Source organism: Bubalus kerabau, chromosome 3, assembly GCF_029407905.1.
Source record: "Bubalus kerabau isolate K-KA32 ecotype Philippines breed swamp buffalo chromosome 3, PCC_UOA_SB_1v2, whole genome shotgun sequence".
Classification (NCBI taxonomy): domain Eukaryota; kingdom Metazoa; phylum Chordata; class Mammalia; order Artiodactyla; family Bovidae; genus Bubalus; species Bubalus kerabau.
The window spans coordinates 167,259,688-167,281,471 of record NC_073626.1 but is presented as its reverse complement, the minus strand read 5'-3'; the positions used below and the strand labels follow the sequence as shown (position 1 = coordinate 167,281,471).

The 21,784-nt window shown below is 43.1% G+C and overlaps 1 protein-coding gene across 2 annotated transcripts in view; it reads left to right on the top strand.

Moving 5' to 3' along the window:
• The first annotated feature begins 774 nt into the window (after positions 1–774).
• The window catches only part of DOCK10 (dedicator of cytokinesis 10), a 305,174-nt gene continuing 284,164 nt past the window's right edge, over positions 775–21,784 (top strand). For both annotated transcript variants that reach the window (XM_055573609.1, XM_055573608.1), the window contains exon 1: positions 775–949. In XM_055573609.1, coding sequence (XP_055429584.1) covers positions 827–949 — 123 coding nt within the window. In that variant the 5' untranslated portion in view covers positions 775–826. The remainder of the gene's footprint in view (positions 950–21,784) is intronic.

Genomic DNA, 21,784 nt, shown 5'->3' with positions numbered 1-21,784 from the left:
TCCGAAACTCCCTTGTTCACAGATGCGTATTCTTTATTAATTTGGTTATTTGCTGCCTCCCACCCCCAATTCAAAAACCTTAACACCCCCACCGCCTTAAGGTGGGGCTGGTAAGCTCCTTTCTTGGTCGTTTCCAGAACAAGGTGAACCGGCACATAGTAGGTGGTTCCTGAATACTGGCTGAGGCTTGAATGAATTGGGAAGCTTAATCCAGGGTCCTGAGAGGAATTTTAGGAAAGGAAATTTGGAAAGCCTGATGGGGTAGATGCTGCGGAAATCCCAGCCATCAGACCGTTTTTAAGCCTCTGACCTCTCTCCACGGCTGGAAGGGCGGACGGGCTTGGCCCGTGCCCCTTCGCCAGCCCGGGGAAAGTCTGGGCCAAATCAGCGAACGCGGCCAGAGCGCCAGCCCTGCGAGGAACCTCCACATGGGGACGAGGGCGGCGGGCAGGCCCCGCCCGGAGCCCCGGGGCGGCGGACACAGCCCCGGGTGGCCAGCCGAGCCCGGGGGCGGCGCGGGTAGGAGCCGCCCCACGCGCGTCTCGCGCGGCCCCCGCTCCAGAGGCGCCGCCGCCGGGCCGGGGCCGCTCGCCGAGTTGGCCGCGCGCGCCCAGAGGAGCGCAGAGTTTGGAAAGTCGTCGCGAAGCTTCGGCGGAGAGCAGGGGGTGGGAGAGTGGGGGTGCTAGAGAGAAAAACCCGCCTCTTGCGAGTAGAGCGAGGAAGAGGGGGGGAAAGGCGCCGAGTTCCGCTTCCTGAACCGCGGTGGGTAGAGGAGGTCGGCGCGGGCCAGGCCGGGGGGACGCGCACTCCGGGCCCGCGACGGGCGATGGCAGGCGAGCGGACCCGCAGGTTCACCCGGAGCCTTCTGCGACCCGGGCAGGCGGCCGAGCTCCGGCACAGCGCCGCGTCCGCCGCCGCCGTGGCCGTCAGCAGCCGGCAGCAGCAGCGGGTGAGTGCAGCGCGCCCCCCGCGCCTTCCTCGCACGCCCCGGGCGGCCGGGGACCCCGCTCCCGCAGCCGGGTCTCCGCGAGCCCCTGGGCGCCCCAGCCCCGGCCGCCCCCCGCTTCCCCTCCCCCGCAAGTCCTCCCCCAGCCTCCTTGCCCTGCGCCCTAACGCACCACCTCCGCGAGGCAGCGATACCGACTCTTGGGGACCGAGGGAGCGCGTTTGGGGACTGGGGACACTCCGTGGAGCCACCGCGTGGACCGCAGAAACGCAGCGTGGGAGAGGATGTGCCTGGGTTGGAGACGTGGGGGCGGTGAGGAGGTGACGGGAACGCATCGCGAGTCACACTGGTGCTAGGTTGTGGGGTCCCAGAGCCTCGAGCGGTGGGCGAGTCTACGGAGCGGAACCCCTCGGTCCACAGGTCTGCGCGCCCCCTTAACCCCCGGTGTCTGGTGCGTCGGAGGGGAAAAGGCGATCGGAGGTCCTCTCCTGGGCTAAAACCTGGGAGCCTCACCTGAACGCTATCACAGAAACAAATGCACTTCTCACCCACCTCCCTCCACGGAGCAAAAACCCACAAACCGCTTGATGGGACTTCAGAAAGGGCTGAGGGAACCAGACTGGAGAAAATGTGGGTCATTAAGACGTGGGTCAGTGGTTTCTGGTATTTTTCTAAGATGTTCGTGGGGTTCTCCCGCCAAGATTGCTTTACTGGTTACTTTCTTATTGAAACGCCTTCTAAGAGAGCGGGGTGATTTCCGCGGGAAATCCCTGGGGCAGCCTCCAGCAATGCTCATCTGATTCCCAAATCATATCCATAGCTTCCCAGAGGTTCAGAAATTCCAGTAGGTGTCACCCTCCAGGGTGGAAGTCTCAGGAAGAGAAAAAAAAAAAATCTACTCTGGTGGGAAAGGGAGACGAGTGGCAACAGCCTTAAAGCAAGACTTGGGTTCAGCAGCCACACTCTTGGCTTGCCTCTCTGGACCGGAATCCCACTTTGTGGCTTCCATTTTTCTTTTTGCCAGGAAATATCATTAGGAATTAAACGGCTTCTTTTAAGAGTGTCAAAGAAAGTGTTACTCTTGCCAGTCACCCATGAGGAAGGAGCCAAGGGCTACCCAGAGCTGGTTCCCACAGCCAGGATTTTTCTTTAGAGCCATAGGTCTGGAAGTTAAACAGAACGGAAGCTAATTGCCTGGCAGAGGCCTAGGCATCGGATGCCCAAGAGGGTGGCGGTGATTGGAGTGTGAAATGAGTAGGTGGCCATACCTTCTCTCTCTCTCTCTCTCTCCCTTAACACTCACTGGCTGCAGTCTGCCATTACCCAGAGGGAATTCAAGGCTTAGCAGAATAAGCGGGTGCCCTGATTCTGATATCAGCATGGACATTTTCAAGGCAGGAAGGATAAACCATCAAAAAGAGCTTTTTTTTTCCCCCTGCAAAGAAGGTTCAATTGGAGTAAAAAGTAGAGATAGTAATATCTTCCAGCATTCCTAGAGAATAATTTTTACTTTGAAATGATTATTCAGGATGGTGGCTTTGTCATTCTCCTCCATGTGCCTTTAAGATAACTTTGTTTTGCTATTGATTCATTTTACCAAATCTCAGTAATGATCTGGTAGAGAAATGCAGCGAACTAAGTAGCATTCAATTGGAATAAACAGCCTAAATGCTGTTTTTGATTTGGGTTTTGTTTTCAACTGGGTTCTCCTGGAGTTTTTGTAGCACTTGACTTTCTCTAAAGAATATGTATCCTGGATACTTTTGTATGCAGACGCACACATTATTTTCTCCAAATTTGTGTCAGATTTGAAATCCTAGGGAGTCTTGTCAAAATGAATAAGCTCAATGTCTTAAAAAGAGTTGGGGCAAGGGGTGATTCGCTGGCAGAGCCCTCCTGCCTCCTTCAGCTCACTTCAGCACCGTGGCCAACACACCTAAACAAGCTTTTGCCAAGACATTTCAAGGGCTCTCACACATCTAGTCAGGCAGTTTGGGCAGTGATTTTGGCAGCAGGAAGCCATGTGCTTGGCATCCATCCTATCAGTTCACTCTTTTTTTTTTCTTTTTTCAAGTGTCACGTTAATTTTTCCATCACTATACTTTAAATCTACATTGTACAAAGTGACCAGGAAGTGTGCATCCATAATCGACCCACCTCTGAGGCTGTAACTTTCATACCAGTGTCTTCTTGGGCTCTTGATACTAAACACGTTTCTCATTCCAGTGAATTGAGATGGGTTGATTCTCAGGAACCTTGTAAAAAGAAAACAAAGATATTGTACCATCTTTATTTAGTAATTTAATATTTGTTTCTTTCCCAGCAAATAACTACCTCATTGAAGTTAAAACTTCCAAACATAACTTATTAATAGTCTTCAAATTTTGCTCAGATTGCTCAAGATGAAAATACTCTGCTAAATACAGAGAAGTTACAACAGCTTTAACAGTTAATTGTCTATAACATACACCAAGGTTTTTCCTAGACTAATTTTAAGGTGATCCATTAGTATTCTTTATACAGGTGAAAAATGATCTTCAATTTTCTTGTCTTTTTATTTTTAATATAAAAGTTGGAAGGAACATTCAATTTGCAAGTCACCACCATCGACTTTAAAAAAAAATAGTCGTCATCAGCAGGTGGAGGTAAACAAGCTGAATTGCATAACTCCAGGAGGTAGGGGCCTTCAGTTTATATTCATGTATGCATACGCATGGACCTTCCCTAGTGGCTTTGACAGTAAAGAAGCCTCCTGCAATGCGGGAGACCTAGGTTCCATCCCCGGGTTGGGAAGATCCCCTGGAGGAGGGCTTGGCAATTCACTCCAGTATTCTTGCCTGGAGAATCCCCATGGACAGAAGAGCCTGGCAGGCTCCAGTCCATGGGGTCGCAAAGAGTCGGACATGACTGAGCCGCTAAGCACACATACGTATGTATAGAAGAATTCAGTGTTCTAACAGGAAAAAGAATTCGTCAAAAATAATTAACTCTTAAAGGGTGACAGGACGATGATGCATTCTCTGAGTTGGCCCCCAAACTCAAAGGGATTCTGTGAGGCAGAACATCCCTTTTGAACCTAAGACCCTGTCACTGGACAACACAGTGAAGATGAAGCCTAGCTTATATCGATCCACTTCCTTAAGACTCCTTGTGTTCCTTCAGGTCCTCAAATCCTAGTTGTCAGGGGGAGAAAATGAATAGACTCGGGGAAGAAGATTACGGGCAGCCCACTCCAATACCACAGGTAGAATTGTGTGTATTGGAGTAAGCTGTCATCTATTGAAAAAATATTTGAGAGACACTAGAAGGTCTTGGTGGAAAAAACCTGTCTCGCTGCTAGATTATAGAATACCCTTTATGAAATTTCTCTTTTGGGGACCAGAATCATCCAGAGTGTTATGGAGAGACTGCTGTAGACTTTGATAGGGATAATAAGAGGTTATTATAAGAAGAGATGAGGTTGTCAGATGGACAAGGTTTTGGACTCTGTGTCCTATCCGCATAATAGAACAGGAAATCTTCAAACTATGTTTGAATTATGGAAGGATGCTGAGTGAGGGCACTTACTAGGGGGCCTGCTTTTAGGCCAGTTGCTGAGGGAAATAGAGGTGGGTTCCAAGGCAAAGCTTGATTTCTGTTTTAACCCAAGACACTGCAGGAGATCACACACAGGCCGACTCCTGGTGAGGACCCACCTTATTCTGCGTTCCTCTTAATATAATAGTGCAGTTATCTGCACTCTCAAGTTCATTGCAGCATTTTTCACAACAGCCAGGATATTCCGTTGCAATGGATATGTAATACTCCATTGTGTATGTGGATACACACAAACACACACACATTATTTAACCTTATAAAAGAGAGAAATAGAAGGAAGTCCTGCCATTTGTATAATTACATTAAGTGGAATAAGTCAGACACAGAAAGACAAATACTGCTTGAACTCATTTGTGTGTGGAATCTAGAATAGTAAAACTCATAGATGCAGAGAGAGTAGAACGGTGGTTGCTGGAGTGGGGAGAGGAGTGGAGGAAGAAATGAGAAGCTGGTCATCAAAGGGTACGGACTGCATGATAAATGAGTTCTGGAGCTCCAGTGTACAACTTCGTGACAGTAGTTGAAAATACTGTTTTGTACGCTTGCCGTGTAGTAAGAGAGAAGATCTTAACTTCTTCCCAGCACACACACACATACAAAAGGGTGACTGTAGAGGTGATGGATAAGTCATTTAATTTCATTGTGGTGATCGTTTCACAATGCATACATACATCACAATGTCAAATTGTACTCCTTAAGTGTATACAGTTTTTATTTGTCAAAGATATCTCAGTGACATTGTCTAAAAGAAAAAAAGGAATAAGAACAATAAAGAACAGTTAGGAGCAAAATATACATTTTTAAAAAGTATATATTTCCTCCTTAGTTATCCTGAGATATTTTTCATAGAAAACAAGCGAATCACAACTCATGCAGAAGCCAATCTCAGGATCAAGTGAAGCTGAAGTATTTTCCTGAACCCTCCATTTATGGTAGAGTCCAACGAAGCAAGCTTCTCTAGTGCAGAATCTCAGTTCAAAAATGATTAGGAATATTTCTCCCATGTCAGGACTAGAATCTCTTATTGTTTTGGTTGAATATACCTACTGTGTTGGCCTCAAAGTTGTGGTGCCATTAATTAGAGATTCTTTTTGATAAGAAGCTCTTCCTTTAAAATGTATAAAGGGATTTTACTTTCACATGAATTAGTTCATTTAGATAGCTTTCTACTGTTCATTAAGGGCTTCCCTGGTGGCTCAGATGGTAAAGAATCTGTCTGCAGTGCAGGAGACCAGGGTTCGATCCCTGGGTTGGGAAGATCCCCTGGAGAAGGTAATGGCAACCTGCTCTAGTATTCTTGCCTGGAGAATTCCACGGACAGAACAGCCTGGCTGGCTACAGTGCAAATGGTCGGACACAACTGAGCGACTAACACACACTGTTCGTGAACTATAAACAAGATTGGTGCTCTTTTATCCTTATATGTTCTATTTGATAGCAATTCAAGAGGAAAAAAAATTAATTTCTGTTAGCATTGCATCAGATCTGTCACTTTGAGAGATAGGGACTTTTATGTGTGGAACGTGATTGGTCAGAGTAATGGAAGGCTGAGTAACAGAGAGGGTAAGAGCCTGGCTCGGGTCAGATGGTGGGAAGGAAGTACAGAGGCTGGTGGAGGTTTGTGCGTGACTACCTGTTAAGTCACTTGAGTCATGTCCGACTCTTTGTGATCCTATGGACTGTAGCCTGCCAGGCTCCTCTGTCTATCAGATTCTCTAGGCAAGAATACTGGAGTGGGTTGCGGTGCACTCCTCCAGGGATCTTCCCGACCAAGGGATCGAATTCAAGTCTCTTATGTTTCCTGCATTGGCAGGCGGGTTCTTTACCACTAGCACCACCTGGGAAGTCCTGGTGGAGGTTTATCAAAAACCAAAAAATCATTTGGTCAGTTCTTGCTTAAAGCCTTTTATGTGGTTCCTCAATGGGAACATGTCACTTTGTTTACATGTATTCTTTAGGACCTTTATTCTGTTGTTACACAGAAGTTTCTTTGTACCTCATGCTTGAATTGTATCCAAATTTATTAACTTCTTTTAAAGAGGAAACATCCTGCCAGAAGAGATTGTACTTAATCAGTATGTTTTTTTCCCTCCCCACCCAGCCAGAAAGGCCAAGTGGTAAAGAATGGACAACATTAATTCAGTAATCTCCCAAACTCCATGTCCAAACTTGGATTTGATGCCTTCTAACTTCCTCTGTTCCCCAGTGATACTCCTTTTGATATTTTAGAGAGCTTTGAATAAGAAGCAGAACCTTTGACCTACTGAAGATCTCTGATTGAAAAGCAGTGAATATGTAACTGTGTTTACAGGGGCAGGAGGAATTCTTAGAAGGAAGAACATCCTCCCCTCTAAACTTTGTGATATTTAGGTAGTTGAGAGTAGGAAGGGTTTTAAGAAACTGAGTGGGAGATACTAGAGTTTCTGCAAAATCCCATGCTGGGAGTGAGAGTCAGTGAAAAGATGCAGGAAATGATAGTGAAGAAAAATGAAACACTTGTTTTACTGTCAGTGTCTAGAATGAAAGCAATATATATGCAAAGCACAAGCCTATTTGTTTGGCATTCCCTGCACCCTTGCTTTGTTTTCGTTTTTTTCCACGGGATTCTTCACAACAAGTGTGTTTACATTTTAGCAGAAATCACAGGCTTTAGCAGAAATTCCAGTCCCACGTTTATAGTCTCAAATGAGGAAAGTCCCTTGCCTGGTGAAGAAGTCAACCCAAACTTAGCTGACAAGATCAAGGTTGAATGTTATTATTGACTGTATCAACTCATGTTTTTGACTTCTCAAGGGCATTGCACAAGGAGCAACAGTGGGCTCTAGCGAACTTCTACATGGGTCAAAAAACGAAAGAATGAATAAACATTCTCACCTGTCTTTTTCTTTACAACCTTCTTCTCTAAGGCCTAACAAAAAAAGAGCAGTCATAAACGTTACATAATAAACCATTTGTTGAGAACCTACAAAATGCCTGACACAGCATTATGTGTTTTATTTAATTCTCAGAGCTATCCTATGAGGAAGTCATTATAGTTACAGATTACACAAGAGGCCATTGAGACACGTAGGCTTAATAGATTGCTCTGAGTTAAGTAACTGACATGGAACCTCTTTTGCATCCTGGATAACAACCAGTTTTGTAGCTGCTTCCAATAAGCATCTCTAAGTTGGAAGACACAAGGCGCTGACTTTGCCTTCTGATGGGGAGCTCAACCTAAAGAAGAACTCTGTCCTTCCCTCTGGCATTGCAGAGCAGCCACAGGTGTTCCCGTGAGTTTTCCTCTGAGACTAAAAGCCACAGCAGAGGCTCTTCCAGTTACCTGTATTAATAATAGACCCTCCCAAGGCAACCAGAGCTCAGTTATTAAATCCTTAAAATATGAACTCAGTCATCCCCATGCCATCTATCCGGCAAAGCCATAAACAAGTTGTGAAAGAGGGTGGGGTTACTTCTTCTCAAGTCCTCTTCTCTCCCAGGGCGGGCTGCTTCTTCATTCTCAGTCATTTCACTCACTCCTGCAAGGGCCTGAAATTTTCCAGTGTATCGTGTGTCCTTGACGATGCATATTTCCATTTGACTAGGTTGTGCTGAGAGTCTTTTCTCACATGCTGTCTTGTTTGAAGGAGTGATTCTAAGTGTCTTACAAAGATTGATGTAAGACTGCAACAACCCAAAATATAGTAAAGGGGAAAAAATCAATATTAGCAACAACAACAAAAAACCAGGTTAGGAAAGGGGGATGTAGTCAGGAGTAGGTCAGTGAAGTAGGATCAGTATATGAAACGTATAACCATAGTCTTGCTAAAGGCGCATCCTAGCGACCAAGTCAAAGAGGAAAACATGATGATTAGACATGAGATTAAGAGAGCGTTAAGATAAAAGAAAATAATTCGCTCTAGACATGGTCAGGTTTTTTTTTTTTAAATCTTCAAATAAGCACCTTATTATCAGATAGTTCAACATCAGAACAAGATTTCTAATTCCAAAAGAAGTTTCTTCACATAGTATCATATTGTGAAATACATTAGGGGTCTGACGCTAAAGCCTACATCCTGTTCCAGTTTCTCATGCAGTTGGGTAACTTGATCTATAAAGTATAAATTCATCTCATTCTTAGTAGCACTTAGACATGGTCAGCTTTAACTGGACTGAGATTCCGAAAACAAGACAGTTCTTTTCTGTAATTGTTCACAAAGGACATCACGATGCTGTGATGGATCCTCATTCCTTAGAATGTGGTCCAGGGCCAACAGCATTGGCATCGCCTGGATGTTAGAAATGCAGAATCCCTAGCCCCATACTAGACCTATTGGATCAGAATATGAAATTTAACAAGATCCTCTGGTGATTTGTAAGCACACTGAAATTTGAGAAATGCACACACACATAGCTACATGTTTAGACTATTTTGCAGTGTATTGTCAGGTAAAGGCAGTTGTGTGAGGGCTAGTATAGTGCAGACCTATTATAACTCTTTGAAAGAGTCTCTTGAGGCAAAGATAAAGATTAGACCACCTAGGGATGAAAATGAGATTGAGTCATTGCTAAGTGACTTTAGAGAAATCCCTTGCTTATTTGCATTCTGTTTGCTTCTGTAGCTAACACCTTAATTGTAGAGTGAGATGAAGGAAAACACTATAACATACACGACAGAGTTGTGACTGGAGTCTATGAAAGTTCTCATCTTGGTTAGAACACTAAAGTTGGATCCCAGGGTGAGCCCGGTGTTACCCCACTCGCCAGAGAATTTGAAAGCAAAATCACTCTAACTCAAGTAGGACATGTAATGATAATTCCTTATTGTTTTTGTTTTGCTTTTTTATGTTGCCATCATACTGAAACTTTTAGTTATTTGAAAATAAATGGTTATATCAGAAAATCTGACTGCTGGAATCAGAAAATGATGAACCTTTTTTTCTTTCAGTCATTGATTCTCAGAAAAAAAGATTTTTCTTGTTCATGGATGAATGTTCTAAGGATGGGATTCCATGGAGTTGAAGCCCTTGATATCTTCACAGGTTGCGACAAATGTGGTCCAGGAGCCCTGTGATTGCTGTCCTTCACCACCGTCTTGAGAGACCCTTTCCTCCTCACGACTGTCTAAGTTGAAGTGCCTTCATGCATTTTGAACAACTTAGCCAATTTGGGATTTGGTATAGGAAATATCAGATCCTATTGAGACTGAAGACCAGAATTCCAGCCCTGTCTCTGGGACTCTGCTTAGTCACTTCCCTTTTTGGAGTCTCAGTTTCCCCATCTGTGAAATTAGGGGACTAGATGAGAGAGTCCTTACATTTGCCGTTTCTCTGTCCTGGAGTTCTCATGGCTTCTTCTCATCCCTTGGGTTCTCGGCTGTCACCCACTCAGGAAATTCATCCTGAATTCCCAAATGCAGGCATCTTCTCCAGCCTCCTTCTAGTGGAGACGTCTCTCACCCATTACAATGCTTCACTTTCCTTGTTCTTGTTTCTCTTTTCCAACCTTTCTGCCTTCATATAAGCGCCATTGAGAGAAACTTGTATGTTTCACTACTTTTACACTATGTTTATTATATAAAAATGGCTTCCCTGGTGACTCAGTTGGTAAAGAGTCTGTCTGCAATGTGGGAGACCCAGGTTTGATCCCTGAGTGGGAAGATCCCCTGGAGAAAGAAATGGCAACCCCTCCAGTATTTTTGCCTTGAGAATTCCATAGACAGAGGAGCCTGGTGGACTACAGTTCATAGGGTCACAAAGAGTCAGACACGACTGAGTGACTAATACTTTCACTTTATTATATGAAAATAAGGAGGGGGAAGTCTCCCTTCCCACTGCAAATGAACATTTAAGGAAAGTCAGGAGAGTGGGCTGGGTGTATACCAGTGAGGGGTCACAGTGGAATTATGACTTCAAAACCAGGTTGTCAGTATCTGCTAAGGATGTTCCTGAGTCATCATCTTCACGGTCTACTTGGCAAGTGGTGAAAATGCAATTATATAGAAATATAGTGACCATATCCTAAATGGCAGGTACTTGATATGTACAGTCTCTTTCAATCCTCATGACAACCACGTGGGGAAGGATTGGTGTTCGTATTGTATAGATGAGGAAAGAGATGCTTGGAGATCAAAAACTTGCCCCCGATCTGGTAAATGACTGGTAAGTGAGGAATCCAGGAGTCACATGCAGGCAGTCTGACTCTGGGTCTGTATTCACCACGATAACTCCATTCTTCAGACTGGGTCCACCAGGCAGGCAAGCAGATCTCATTAAACATGCAGTTAGCATCCATGCGAGAGAGCAAAGAGAGAAAGGAAACCTCAGAGTACTAGCCATAGGAAGAGGTTTTGAAAAAGAGTTTCTGAACGAGAGAAGAGCTGCGGTTAAGAGAGAAGAGTTTGCTGTGATGAACAATTTTTCACTTGTGACCTCTCACCAGAGCTGTATACTGAGAATGACACCAACTCTGGACACCGTCAGGGCAGTTCTTTCCCAAGAACAGGACTGGCACGGAGTGTGTTAAACTTTGCAGACAGTGGTCCCTTCATCTCTTGAAAGGGGCATCATTTGATTCTTCTCCTTCTGTGGAAATATATTTCTGGCAAGATCAGCATAGAGTAGTTGGATTGCCGCATGACATCTGTTACTTTGTCTTTTGTGGTCTTGATTTTAATGTTCATGTTTACAAAGGAGAGGTTTTTTTTTTCCTCCCCACTGAAATGAGATTTGTTCGCCTCTTGTCATTCACAGCAGCGTCAGTGGGCTGGAAAGAAAAGAAATGCTTGTGTTTGCTGGACTTGACATGCTGACCTACATTAAATGATGTAGAAATAATAAAATTTAATGAATGTGACCAAGTTAGTGGCAATAGAGCAAAACACTTGCCTTTGAAAACATTAATATTTTGCAATTGGATTTTGGTGGGAATGTCTGCCTCTGAGAATAGCAGAATTAATGGACCCAGATCATCAGAAGTTCCTTTAATTGTGCTGCTAAATGTGAGAATACTCACTCTTTCTTATTCAATTTCAGCATAACTCCCTCTCCTGACATATAAAAGTAGGGAAGCGAGTCAGTTCTTTATGTTAAACACCCAAATGGCAGTTTAACAACAGGAAATAGAGGAGAGTCTATTGAAAAAGGTGAAACCATTTGTGATGACCACAGTGAGCTTGTCTTCATGTAATTATTTTAGTAATTGCCAATCTAAATGACTCATTAAGGCTGTCAAAATGACCAGTGCTGTTTGGGCTTTCAGATCACACATTCTATAAACAGAACACAGGCCTGAACATCTGACTTGGCAACAAGCAAACAAAAAACTTGACAAAATGTACTATTCAATTAAATATGATAATTAAGTTATTTTTGAACACTCGTTGTTTATTTGATTAGCTCTTAAAAGTCCCTTTGTCATACTCTTCAGAAGGAGAAAATGGGAATTAACTGTAGCTGAGTAAACCTTCACAAAAATGAAAGTGCTATCAGAGCTCAGTAACTTTTTTGAAGAAGAAAATTCAAATCTGGAGAACTAATATTTAAAATCATTTGCATTCATTTTTTTACATTATTTTAAAATCAGTCATTTATTCAAAAGAGGATTTTATTTTCCAATGTAAAGTGTTCCATTTTGATTTAAAGTAGGTCTACCTACATAGCTATAAAACTTCCCTGTGAAACTGCCAGTAATAAAATTTATTGGCATACCCATATGCACAGATAAGACTCTTTTAGGACCTTTCTGAGTGCTAACAGGGAAGGTTTATTTATTAACTTCCATTTTTTGAAGTCAAAAGCCATTATGTGGTTCCTAGTCAATCAATTTGAAAAATATGTCTTTTTATCATTAGGAAGCAGTGGTTTCCAGGCTGTGTAACCTTGGCTGTGTCTTTAAGCTTCTTTGGGTTTCAGTTTCCTTGTCTTTAAAATTAGAATGTTGGACAGTAGGAGCTTTAAAGATGCCTTAGTTCTACAGATCTAGGGTGTTATTCTTCTTCTTAGGATGTTGAATAGAGGATTCATTGTTTTCATTTTAATAACAGTATTATTGATTAACATAGCTGATTTTACCAACTGAAGGAATGACTCCAAATGACCTACAACCAAAGTTGTATTTCAGAGATGAAAATGGTAACATAAAGTGGTTATTTGAGGATGTGATGAAGGGAATAGCTGTTTATACACACAGAGGACGGGGCTAGTAGCATCCGAATTGGCAGAGGGACAGGCAGCAGTGCCTGAGGGGGGCAAGACACACTCCTCTGACCCGGTAAAGGCTCAGAAGCTAGCATGTCAACTCATTTCCCGTTTTCTGTTCCTGCAGAGAACAAAGGTAGGCTCCATCTGCTTTAGGATCATTTCTCTGGTTCCCATGCCCAGTCTTGCTAGCAGCTCTCTGGCTTCACGTCTATGCCCGCCTCCTTTTAGCACCCATGTGACTACCATATAGCCCAGGGTGGGGGGAGTTTGAGCCATCCCTCCATGCTCCACGCCTTCTCCTTGCCATAAAAAAGCAGCCAGAACCTCTTTTTCCAGTTTCATCCCTGTCACCTCTTTCTCCCACCTGAGAAAGGTAATATGGGCTGTCCCTGCTCTGGTGTGATTTCCAGGGTGTTGAAAAGACAGCAAAGTTCGTCCTTCCCAGATCACTCTCTTAACAACTTAAACTCTAACAAGGTCCAGCCTATTTCATTCAGCAGTTAGAAGTCAACCTTAAAGACACAAGATGGTCATTGACTTGAATTCATACCAAAGTGTAAATCCATTTCCCAGCGGGTATACCTCAGACAGTAAAGAATCTGCCTGCAATGCGGTAAACCTGGATTCAATCCCTGAGTCAGGAAGATCCCTTGGAGAAGGGAATGGCTACCCACTCCAGTATTCTTGCCTGGAGAATTTCATAGACAGAGGAGCCTGGCCATGTAGAGACCATGGGGTCGCAAAGAGTCAGACACTACTGAGCAAATAACATCTCACTTTTTTTTTTTCATACCTTGGAAAGAGGCTTTAGGGGAAAAGGGTATGAGAACGGGAGGCTTGTACCAGAAATAATGGTCCTTCATTTATTGGTAATTGGTAGTCTGATCTCTGGCATGTAAATACATGACAAATGTCCAGTTGCCTTCCCTGAACCAGGAGGATGAAGTATGGTTTTGCCTTCAAGTTTCCAAAACCCTGAGACACTTTCCAGGATAAGCTCTGTGGTTATTGTTTCTCTATTCCCAGGATAGCAAGATGTCTGGCATACATACAGTAGGTATTTACTAAATGTTTGTTAAATGTAAAAGAGAATGTCCCCCTTGGAGATGGCAGAAGTATAGGTTAGGCTTGTGAAAGGGAACCTAAGTGCCTGGTTTGCAGTCAAGAAATTCTCAGGTGTGTTTGAGAAGAAATACTTTGGCAATAAAGTAGGGGCATAGTGTATCTGCTGATAGTCACAAATTGAATTGAAGTAACCTGAACAGAATTGAGGGTCTTTCCAGGTGGCTCTAGTGGTAAAGAGCCTGCCTGCCAATGCTGGAGAGGTAAGAGACAGGGGTTCGATCCCTGGGTAGGGAAGATCCCCTGGAGGAGGGCATGGCAACCCACTCCAGTATTCTTGCCTGGAGAATCCCATAACAGAGAAGCCTGGTGAACTACAGTCCATAGGGTTGCAGAGAGTGGGTCACAACTGAAGTGATTTAGCATGTATGCACTAACGGAATTGAATTCAAGATTCTCACCAAAGGCTATTTGAAGATTAAAAAAAAAAATTAGAATGTCAGTTGGCGTGAGTAGATACTCTTGGTTAAGAAAGGCTCAGCCTAGCAGTTGTTCAGGCTGTTTCAATATCAGCTCCTCCCGTGAGGGCACCTTGGTGACACACACAGAGCTCACTCTTTGGCCAGGGGTGTCATTGTCATTCCTTCAGATGCTGTTAGCTGTCATGAGGCTGGGACAGAATAAAACTCTGGGCGGGTTGCAGAAAATGATTGATTAAACCGCAGAAAGTGTGGGCAACGAGTTTTGACAGCAGTCCGATCCCAGTCCCGTGATGGAGTGCAGTTTATGTTTTCAAGAAAACTCATCATAAATCAGCAGACTGTTCGATTCTATCAGTGAATGTGAGTGCTATTTTAATTCTTTAGAACTCCGCTTCCTCTCTTTAGGTCAAGGAGCATTCCTGATGCTGTTTCCAAGGGTTGTAATAACTGTGCTCTGTATTTTCTTTTTAATTCCAATTTTCATTGAGTAGTCTCTTTTTACAGCTCTGCTTTGAAAACTTTTATTAAATTAATAACTCAAATATAAAAAATAATGGGGATAAAAAAAACCAATTTCTTTTTTTTGTTTTGCACCACCCACTGGCAACGGATTTCAGTGTGTTTATTTGAAACATTTGTCTGCTCACAAAAATATTCTTTGACACATGTTTAAGCTAATGTTGAATATTTAAATGTTTAATGTGTGCTGCAAGCTAAATTTTGTCCTGAGAATCCTTTCTTCTGGGTGTGTATGTATAGCAACTCCCCATGAAATGTATGTTGGGAATAAAAAAAGAGACACATTTCTTGGTGTCCTACCATCATAAACAGTTAGACCTAGAGGAACACTTAGTCTAAAATAGATCAGGAAGTTGAGTCACAGGGAGGTTTAAGTGGACATGGTCAGGGTGACAGTGTGGCTGATGGTCTCAAACCCACTGCTTTTTCTCCCTGAGCCCAAGGCACCATCAGCAGGCAGAAGTATAATTTAATGTCATAAAATGAAAGTCTAGAATTTTACTCATAGTTCCATGGGTCTTTCTGGTAAAAGTGAATAAGCCTTAAGCCCAATGAACATTGCTTTCAAAGGAGTTTAAACAGTAAACATTCACTGAACCTGAGTGTGCACACGTGGCTTACTTCCTGAACATGTGACGTGGGTGTTACCTGTTGCTGCTGAGACTCTGTGACCTGTGTTTGGCAGCAGGTTGAAGTTGTGTGCCTCTGATTTGTGAGTGCAGAGAAGGGTGCGGTTGTGTCTTTGGGCTTGTGTCATTCCTGGAAGCTGACACGATGTGTTTTGTCACCACGTAGAGTGATCTGAATGGTGACTTGTGACAGTCTGGGCATCTGTGGCTTTGTGGAGACACCAACCCTGTCACTAGATTTCTATTGCTGCCATGACAAAATTGTTACAAACTTGTGGCTTAAAGAACACAGATGTATTATCTCCCTGCAGTGTGGGTAGGAAGACTTCCCTGGTGGCTCAGATGGTTCAGAAACCGCCTGTCATGCAGGAGAAGCAAGTTCAATCCCTAATTTGGGACGATCTCCTGGAGAAGGGCATGGCAACCTGCTCCAGTATTCTTGCCTAGAGAATCCCATGAACAGAGGAGCCTGGAGGCTACAGTGCATGGGGTTTCAGAGAGTCAGACACGAGTGAGCAACTAACACACACACACACATACACACAACAGCGTGGGTAGGATGCCCACAGAGGTCTCTCCAGGCTAAAAGCAAGGTGTCCAAAGTGCTGCATCTTTTTCCACAGGCCGGAGGGCAAAAGTGTTTCCTGCTCATTCAGGTGGTTGGCAGAATTTCTTGTGACTGTAGGGTCAAGGTGCCTGTTTTCTTGCTGGCTGTAAACCGAGGGTCATTTCCAGCTCCTAGAGGCCAACACATTCCTTGGCCATGGCCCCCTCTTCCATCTTCAAATCCAGCAATGGTGGATCAAGTCCCAAACATACCACATCTCTCTGACTCCTTCTGTTTTCTCTCTTGCTGTGAAGGACTCATGCGATTACTTTGAGTCCCCCGGATAATGGAGGATCACCTCCCCATCTCAGTGTCCTTAACCTTGATCACATTTGCAAAGTCCCCTTTTCTAGGAAAATTGACATATTCCTGGGTTCTGGGGTTGTTGTTCAGTCGCTCAGTTTTGTCCAAGTCTTTGTGACTGCATGAATTGCAGCATGCCAGGCTTCCCTGTCCTTCACCATCTTCTGGAGCTTGCTCAGACTCATGTCCATGGAGTCAGTGATGCCATCCAACCATCTCATCCTCTATTGTCCCCTTCTCCTCCTGCTTTCAATCTTTCCCAGAATCAAGGTCTTAGGAGGCAGACATCTTTGGGGAGCCTATCACAAATAGGTTTAGAAGAATTATTAAAAGGACACATTTCTCCCCAAGTACTGTTTTCTGATCCTAACACAAAGAGGATGAAACAGTCTTTTGTAAAAGACTTCACTTCCAGACATGGACCTTTTCTATTTGAATGGTGTTGGTTAGGTAATAAACCATAGCTTTTCTCCTTTTTAAATAAGGAAACGCAAAATTCTCACCAGGGTCAAATGATAACGTGCCTTAGAATTTTTAAAGCTACATTCATGTGCATTGCCGTAATTGTCATCCATCTAAGGAAATACTGCTCATTTGTCTTTGTGCTCATCTGCATAGGAACAGGCGTCTTGGAATGAGGATCACTGTGACTCAGTCGATGAAAGACAATCCCCAAACATGGCTGTAGGGGGCCTCCTCTGGGCATTCAAGGGACTCTGAACCCTGTTGGAGTTCAATTTAGGACCTAGTCTCTGACCAGGCCTCATGATTTTATGTGAAAGTCACTTTGATCCATGATAGATCTCACGCCTACCAGACCTTGAACTTCCTTCTCCATGTTTTCTTTAGTATCATGTATTGAGGAGCCTGCTGGACAGGAGCAGAAACTCTGTGCATCAGTTCCCAACAAGCTGTCTACAGTTTCGTGTATAGGACTCAATAACTATTAGTCAGAAAAACAGGCTGAAACTACCTTTATTATTTTACCTAATGGCTAAAAGAACCATTTAACACAGTCAATTTCATTCAAAATGATACCTTTGATTCATTAATAAGCAGAGCCTCGGTATAGTTTTGGTCATGGAAGAGTGGATCAGGAATTCCTCAGTATGTGTTCAGTTCACAGACTACCTCCAGCGGAAATGGACCACTTCATATTGAGGTTCACCAGGGGTCTAGCCTTACTCCTTCTTCTCTTGGCCTCTCCCTCAAAACCTCCGTCTGTGGTTCATCTTGCCCCATAGATTCAACAGCTCACCCAGGCACTGATGTTTCTATCTCTGCCTCCACTTTATGCTCTGTATCTGAGCCCTATGCATTGACGCTTCTATTTTGGGGTCTCTGAGTTACTTCAAACTCGACAGGATCCATATCTAACACATTTATCCTCCCCTCATAAATCTGTTCTTTTTTCTCCAAGTTTCGCATCCCAGTTGATCCTTTAATCTCAAACTGAAACCATGCTGAATTCTTTCCATTCCCTGCCACCCCGTGGGGGATTATGGTCCATTGTAGACAACTCCGCCTCCTAAATATTTCAAGCTTCTCCCTGACCTTACTAATCCAGGTAAGTCACTCATGATTTGTTATCCAGATTATCTTTTTCAATGTTCTTGAAGGTTTTTCCCCACCCCCCCAACATTCTTACTACTTCCCTTCTGTGGTCTCCCCACCCAGTCATCCATCTTCCACACTTTGTCTCTCCTATATGTTGAGCACCAAATTCTGATCATGATGCATTTCTTCCTGAGTGTCTTCATGCTCTTGATGACTGCCTTAAGGGATTAAATCCCACTTGGTTCCAACCTGTCTTTCCAGCCTCATTTTCTATAAGGCTCTTTCCTCTCTGCACACTACAGCCGCTTAGGGTTCTGGGCATTTCCCATGGATGCCATGCATTTTTATGCCACCAGCTGCTCTTCTTGTTCAGCCCCACTTGCCTTTCATGACCAACTCGTGCTTTTCTTCACCTGTTACCCTCCCCTGAGTCCATAGACAGCCAGTCCCTTCCTCTTCTGTGTTTCCATAGCACTTCTTGAATATGTGAATTTGTTTTCATTGTAATGGTTTAATTATTGTCTCATCAGACAGTTATAATTTTATTATAATGTAATAAATGATTCTTGGTTAGATGGATAAAGAGGTATCTGTGCATATTGACAGCTCTTTTAAATGTTCTAACCACTCCATGTCCTTTAAAAGGAAAATGCACTACAAATATTGTCTTGCAACAGAAGCAGTAAGGCATTATCTTCCTCTCCCTTCCTTAGATGCTTAAATATTACCTAGCTTTGTAAATAATAGCCCAGCATTCAGTCCAGTACTTCTGAAAAAATGAAACAGGTTCAGAGATTTTTTTAAAGGATCCATTTTAATTATTGCCTTTCAGTGAATGGTTGTGACTGCGAGGAAAAATTGCATTTTATGTCTGCTATTTCTTTATTTTTCAAAGTGCACACTCTATCTTTTCTCATTGGAATTTTTAGCTCCTCGAACATTTCTAACATTCTAAATATTTTTTCTCATTGCAGTAAGTTAAAATAAATTGTACATTAAATTTTTTATGAATTATCCAGTTTACTGGAGGAAATAATGGAGACTTTAAATTGCCCCAGTGCTAACATTAAAAATCTTCAGTGTGACAGTTCCAGACCCCAGCCTTCTCTTGCTGCCTGGGTCACAGGTCCAGGGTGCCTGGTGTGCAAAACACATCTGGCCAAGCATGGCCTTCATTGGTCATTTCCAGTCCAGAATGCTCTTTTCTCCTCATCCGTCATTTCCTCTAGGAATCCTTCCCTTATCTCCAGCCAAACCCTCATAAGCTTGAATTGTACCGGGTACCCACCTCCTGTGGCACATACTGGTTTCCTGGTTATAAACTGTGAAATGCTTCATATATAAAAAGAATATCTAGAACATATGTTTACTCCTGGAAGACTACAAATGAAAGTATTGATTGTGAAATGCTACAAGCAGCACCTTCAGAGGCCTCCATCTGCTTCTGCCCCCCCAAGCTCCTCCTTCCTGAGAAGCAGTCACTAAACAAAATATGCCCATTATTCATTCTCCTTCTTTGTTTTTCTTTTTACTTTTTTTTTATTTTTAACAGTGCTTAGATTTATAAAAAGTATATAAACTAGTGGAAAGAATCTCATATACCGTTTTCACCTAGATTCCCCAAATGTTAACATCTTACCACACTTAAAATTATTCTTTTTCTCTCCCCCAAGCTCTTTTTGTCTCTCTCTGTCTCTTTAACACATACACACATAAATATACACACACTGTTGTTGAGAATAAACTGCATACATAATGCCCTTTTATCTCAAAATACTACTTCGGGTATATTTCTTAAGGCAGTTCTCTTTGGTACCTATACTATAATGATAAAAATCAGGAAATTAACACTGGTGTAAATATAGTCTAATTCCATCCCTGGATCAGGAAGATCCCCCAGATCTTCCTACTCCCTGAAGTAGGAAATGGCATCCCACTCCAGTATTCTTGCCCAGATAATTCCATGAACAGAGGAGCCTGGAGGCCTACAGTCCATGGGGTTGCAAAGAGTTGGACCTGACTGTGTGACATACTCACATAGACTTTATTAGGATTTTGCCGATTGACTCACCATTTCTTTTTCTGGTCCAGGATCCAAGGATGGCATTACATTCTGTCACATCTCTTTAGTCTTCTTCCATCTGGAACAGTTTCAGTTTCTCAGTCATTCTGTTTTTCTTGACCTTGACACTTTGAAAAGCACAGTTCCACTGCTCTGTAGAATGGCCATCAGTCTGGTTTTAGACAGATGCATTCTCGTGATTAGAATCAAGCCCTGTTGGGCAGGTATGTAGCAGAAGCCATGGGGTATCTTCAGTGCAAGCCTGTGTGTGTGTGGCGGAGGGTGGGGGGCAGTGGGGTTTGGGGAGGCATGGTGTCAGTTGTCCCATTGCTGGTCAGTTAGCTATGATGGTGTCTGCCAGGTTTGTCCTCTAAAGTTTCTAGGCCCCTGCCTTATTCAGCTTGGACTGCTATAACAAAATACCATAGACTAGGGGACTTAAGCAACAAACATTTATTTCTTACAGTTATGGAGGTTGGGAAGCCAAAGATCAAGGTACAAGCAGATCTAGTATCTTATGAAGCTTCTATTTCACCTCCAGGACCTAAATTTCTCCCAGAGGCCCCATCCACAAATACTATCACGTTGGAAGACTAGGGTTTCAACATAAAGAATTGGAGGCAGGGGACACAAGCATTCAGCCCATAGCAGTTCCCTCTGTAATTAACCAGTAGCTTATATGGAGACCTCAGAGACTCCCCTGATTCTCCTTATACATTAGCCATTGTCATAGCATTTGCAGTTGATATTTTCCTAAAGCAGTTACTGCTGTGAATGGACATTTAGGTTATTTCTAATTTTCCTTCTGTTTGCTATTTGAAGTCTCCTGATGCACAAATGCAGGAACTTCTCCAGGGCACACCTTCTTCAACTTTAGCAATGCTGCCATATAGTTTCCAAAAACCCCATATCGCTTTCTACTCTCACACATACTTCCTAAACTTACCGTCAAAACTTTTTGATTTTTGTTGGTTTTCTGTGTGTCGCATGACATCTGACCTTGCTAATTTCATTTGCATTTCTCTGTTCACAAAGTAGAACATCTTTTTATCTATTTACGGACTATACTTGTTTCCTTTACGTGCTGACAATTTAGCATATATTTGTGAGACTTGCATTTAATATCAGCAAGTGTTCCAGACATTAATGATAGGACGATTATTTGAAATTATTTTATAGAGGAAAATTTTTGAATTTAAGTTGCATTTTGAAGTTTTCAAAGCTGTTTTCAAAACTATGCTGGTAATTAGGATCAGTCCGCTTCCATCATCAAGTTCATGGACTTCATTATTCGGTACATAAGTGTCCTGTATACAATTCTCATAATGAAATTCACAACAATAAATGCAAGCAGGTGTCTCCATTTAAGAAAATTCCATGTATTTGAACTTTTGCCCAAATCTAGGGATAGAAAGGCTTTTTGGGCCACAGAGTTTCCTGGCCTCAAGCATCTCTTGTGCAAATGTTTTGTTTTAATCAAACAGAAATCCTCAGTATAGAAATGTCTTACTCATTCCCTTTGACTTGTATTCAGTCTTAGTAAATGCCCAACCTGAAGTCTCAAATTTTTCCAAGCACAAATTCTAGTAGTAATATATAGTTTCTATATTAGAATGTTCCTTTTGGCTTTCAGTTTAGGTTAAATTCTACACTTGCATGACAATGTGTGTAGGGATGACAGAGGATGAGATGGTTGGTTGGCATCACTGACTCAATGGACATGAGTTTGAGTAAACTCTGGAAGTTGGTTATGGACAGGAAGGCCTGGTGTGCTGCAGTCCATGGGGTCGCAAAGAGTCAGACACGACTGAGCGACTGAACTGAACTGATGACAATGTGT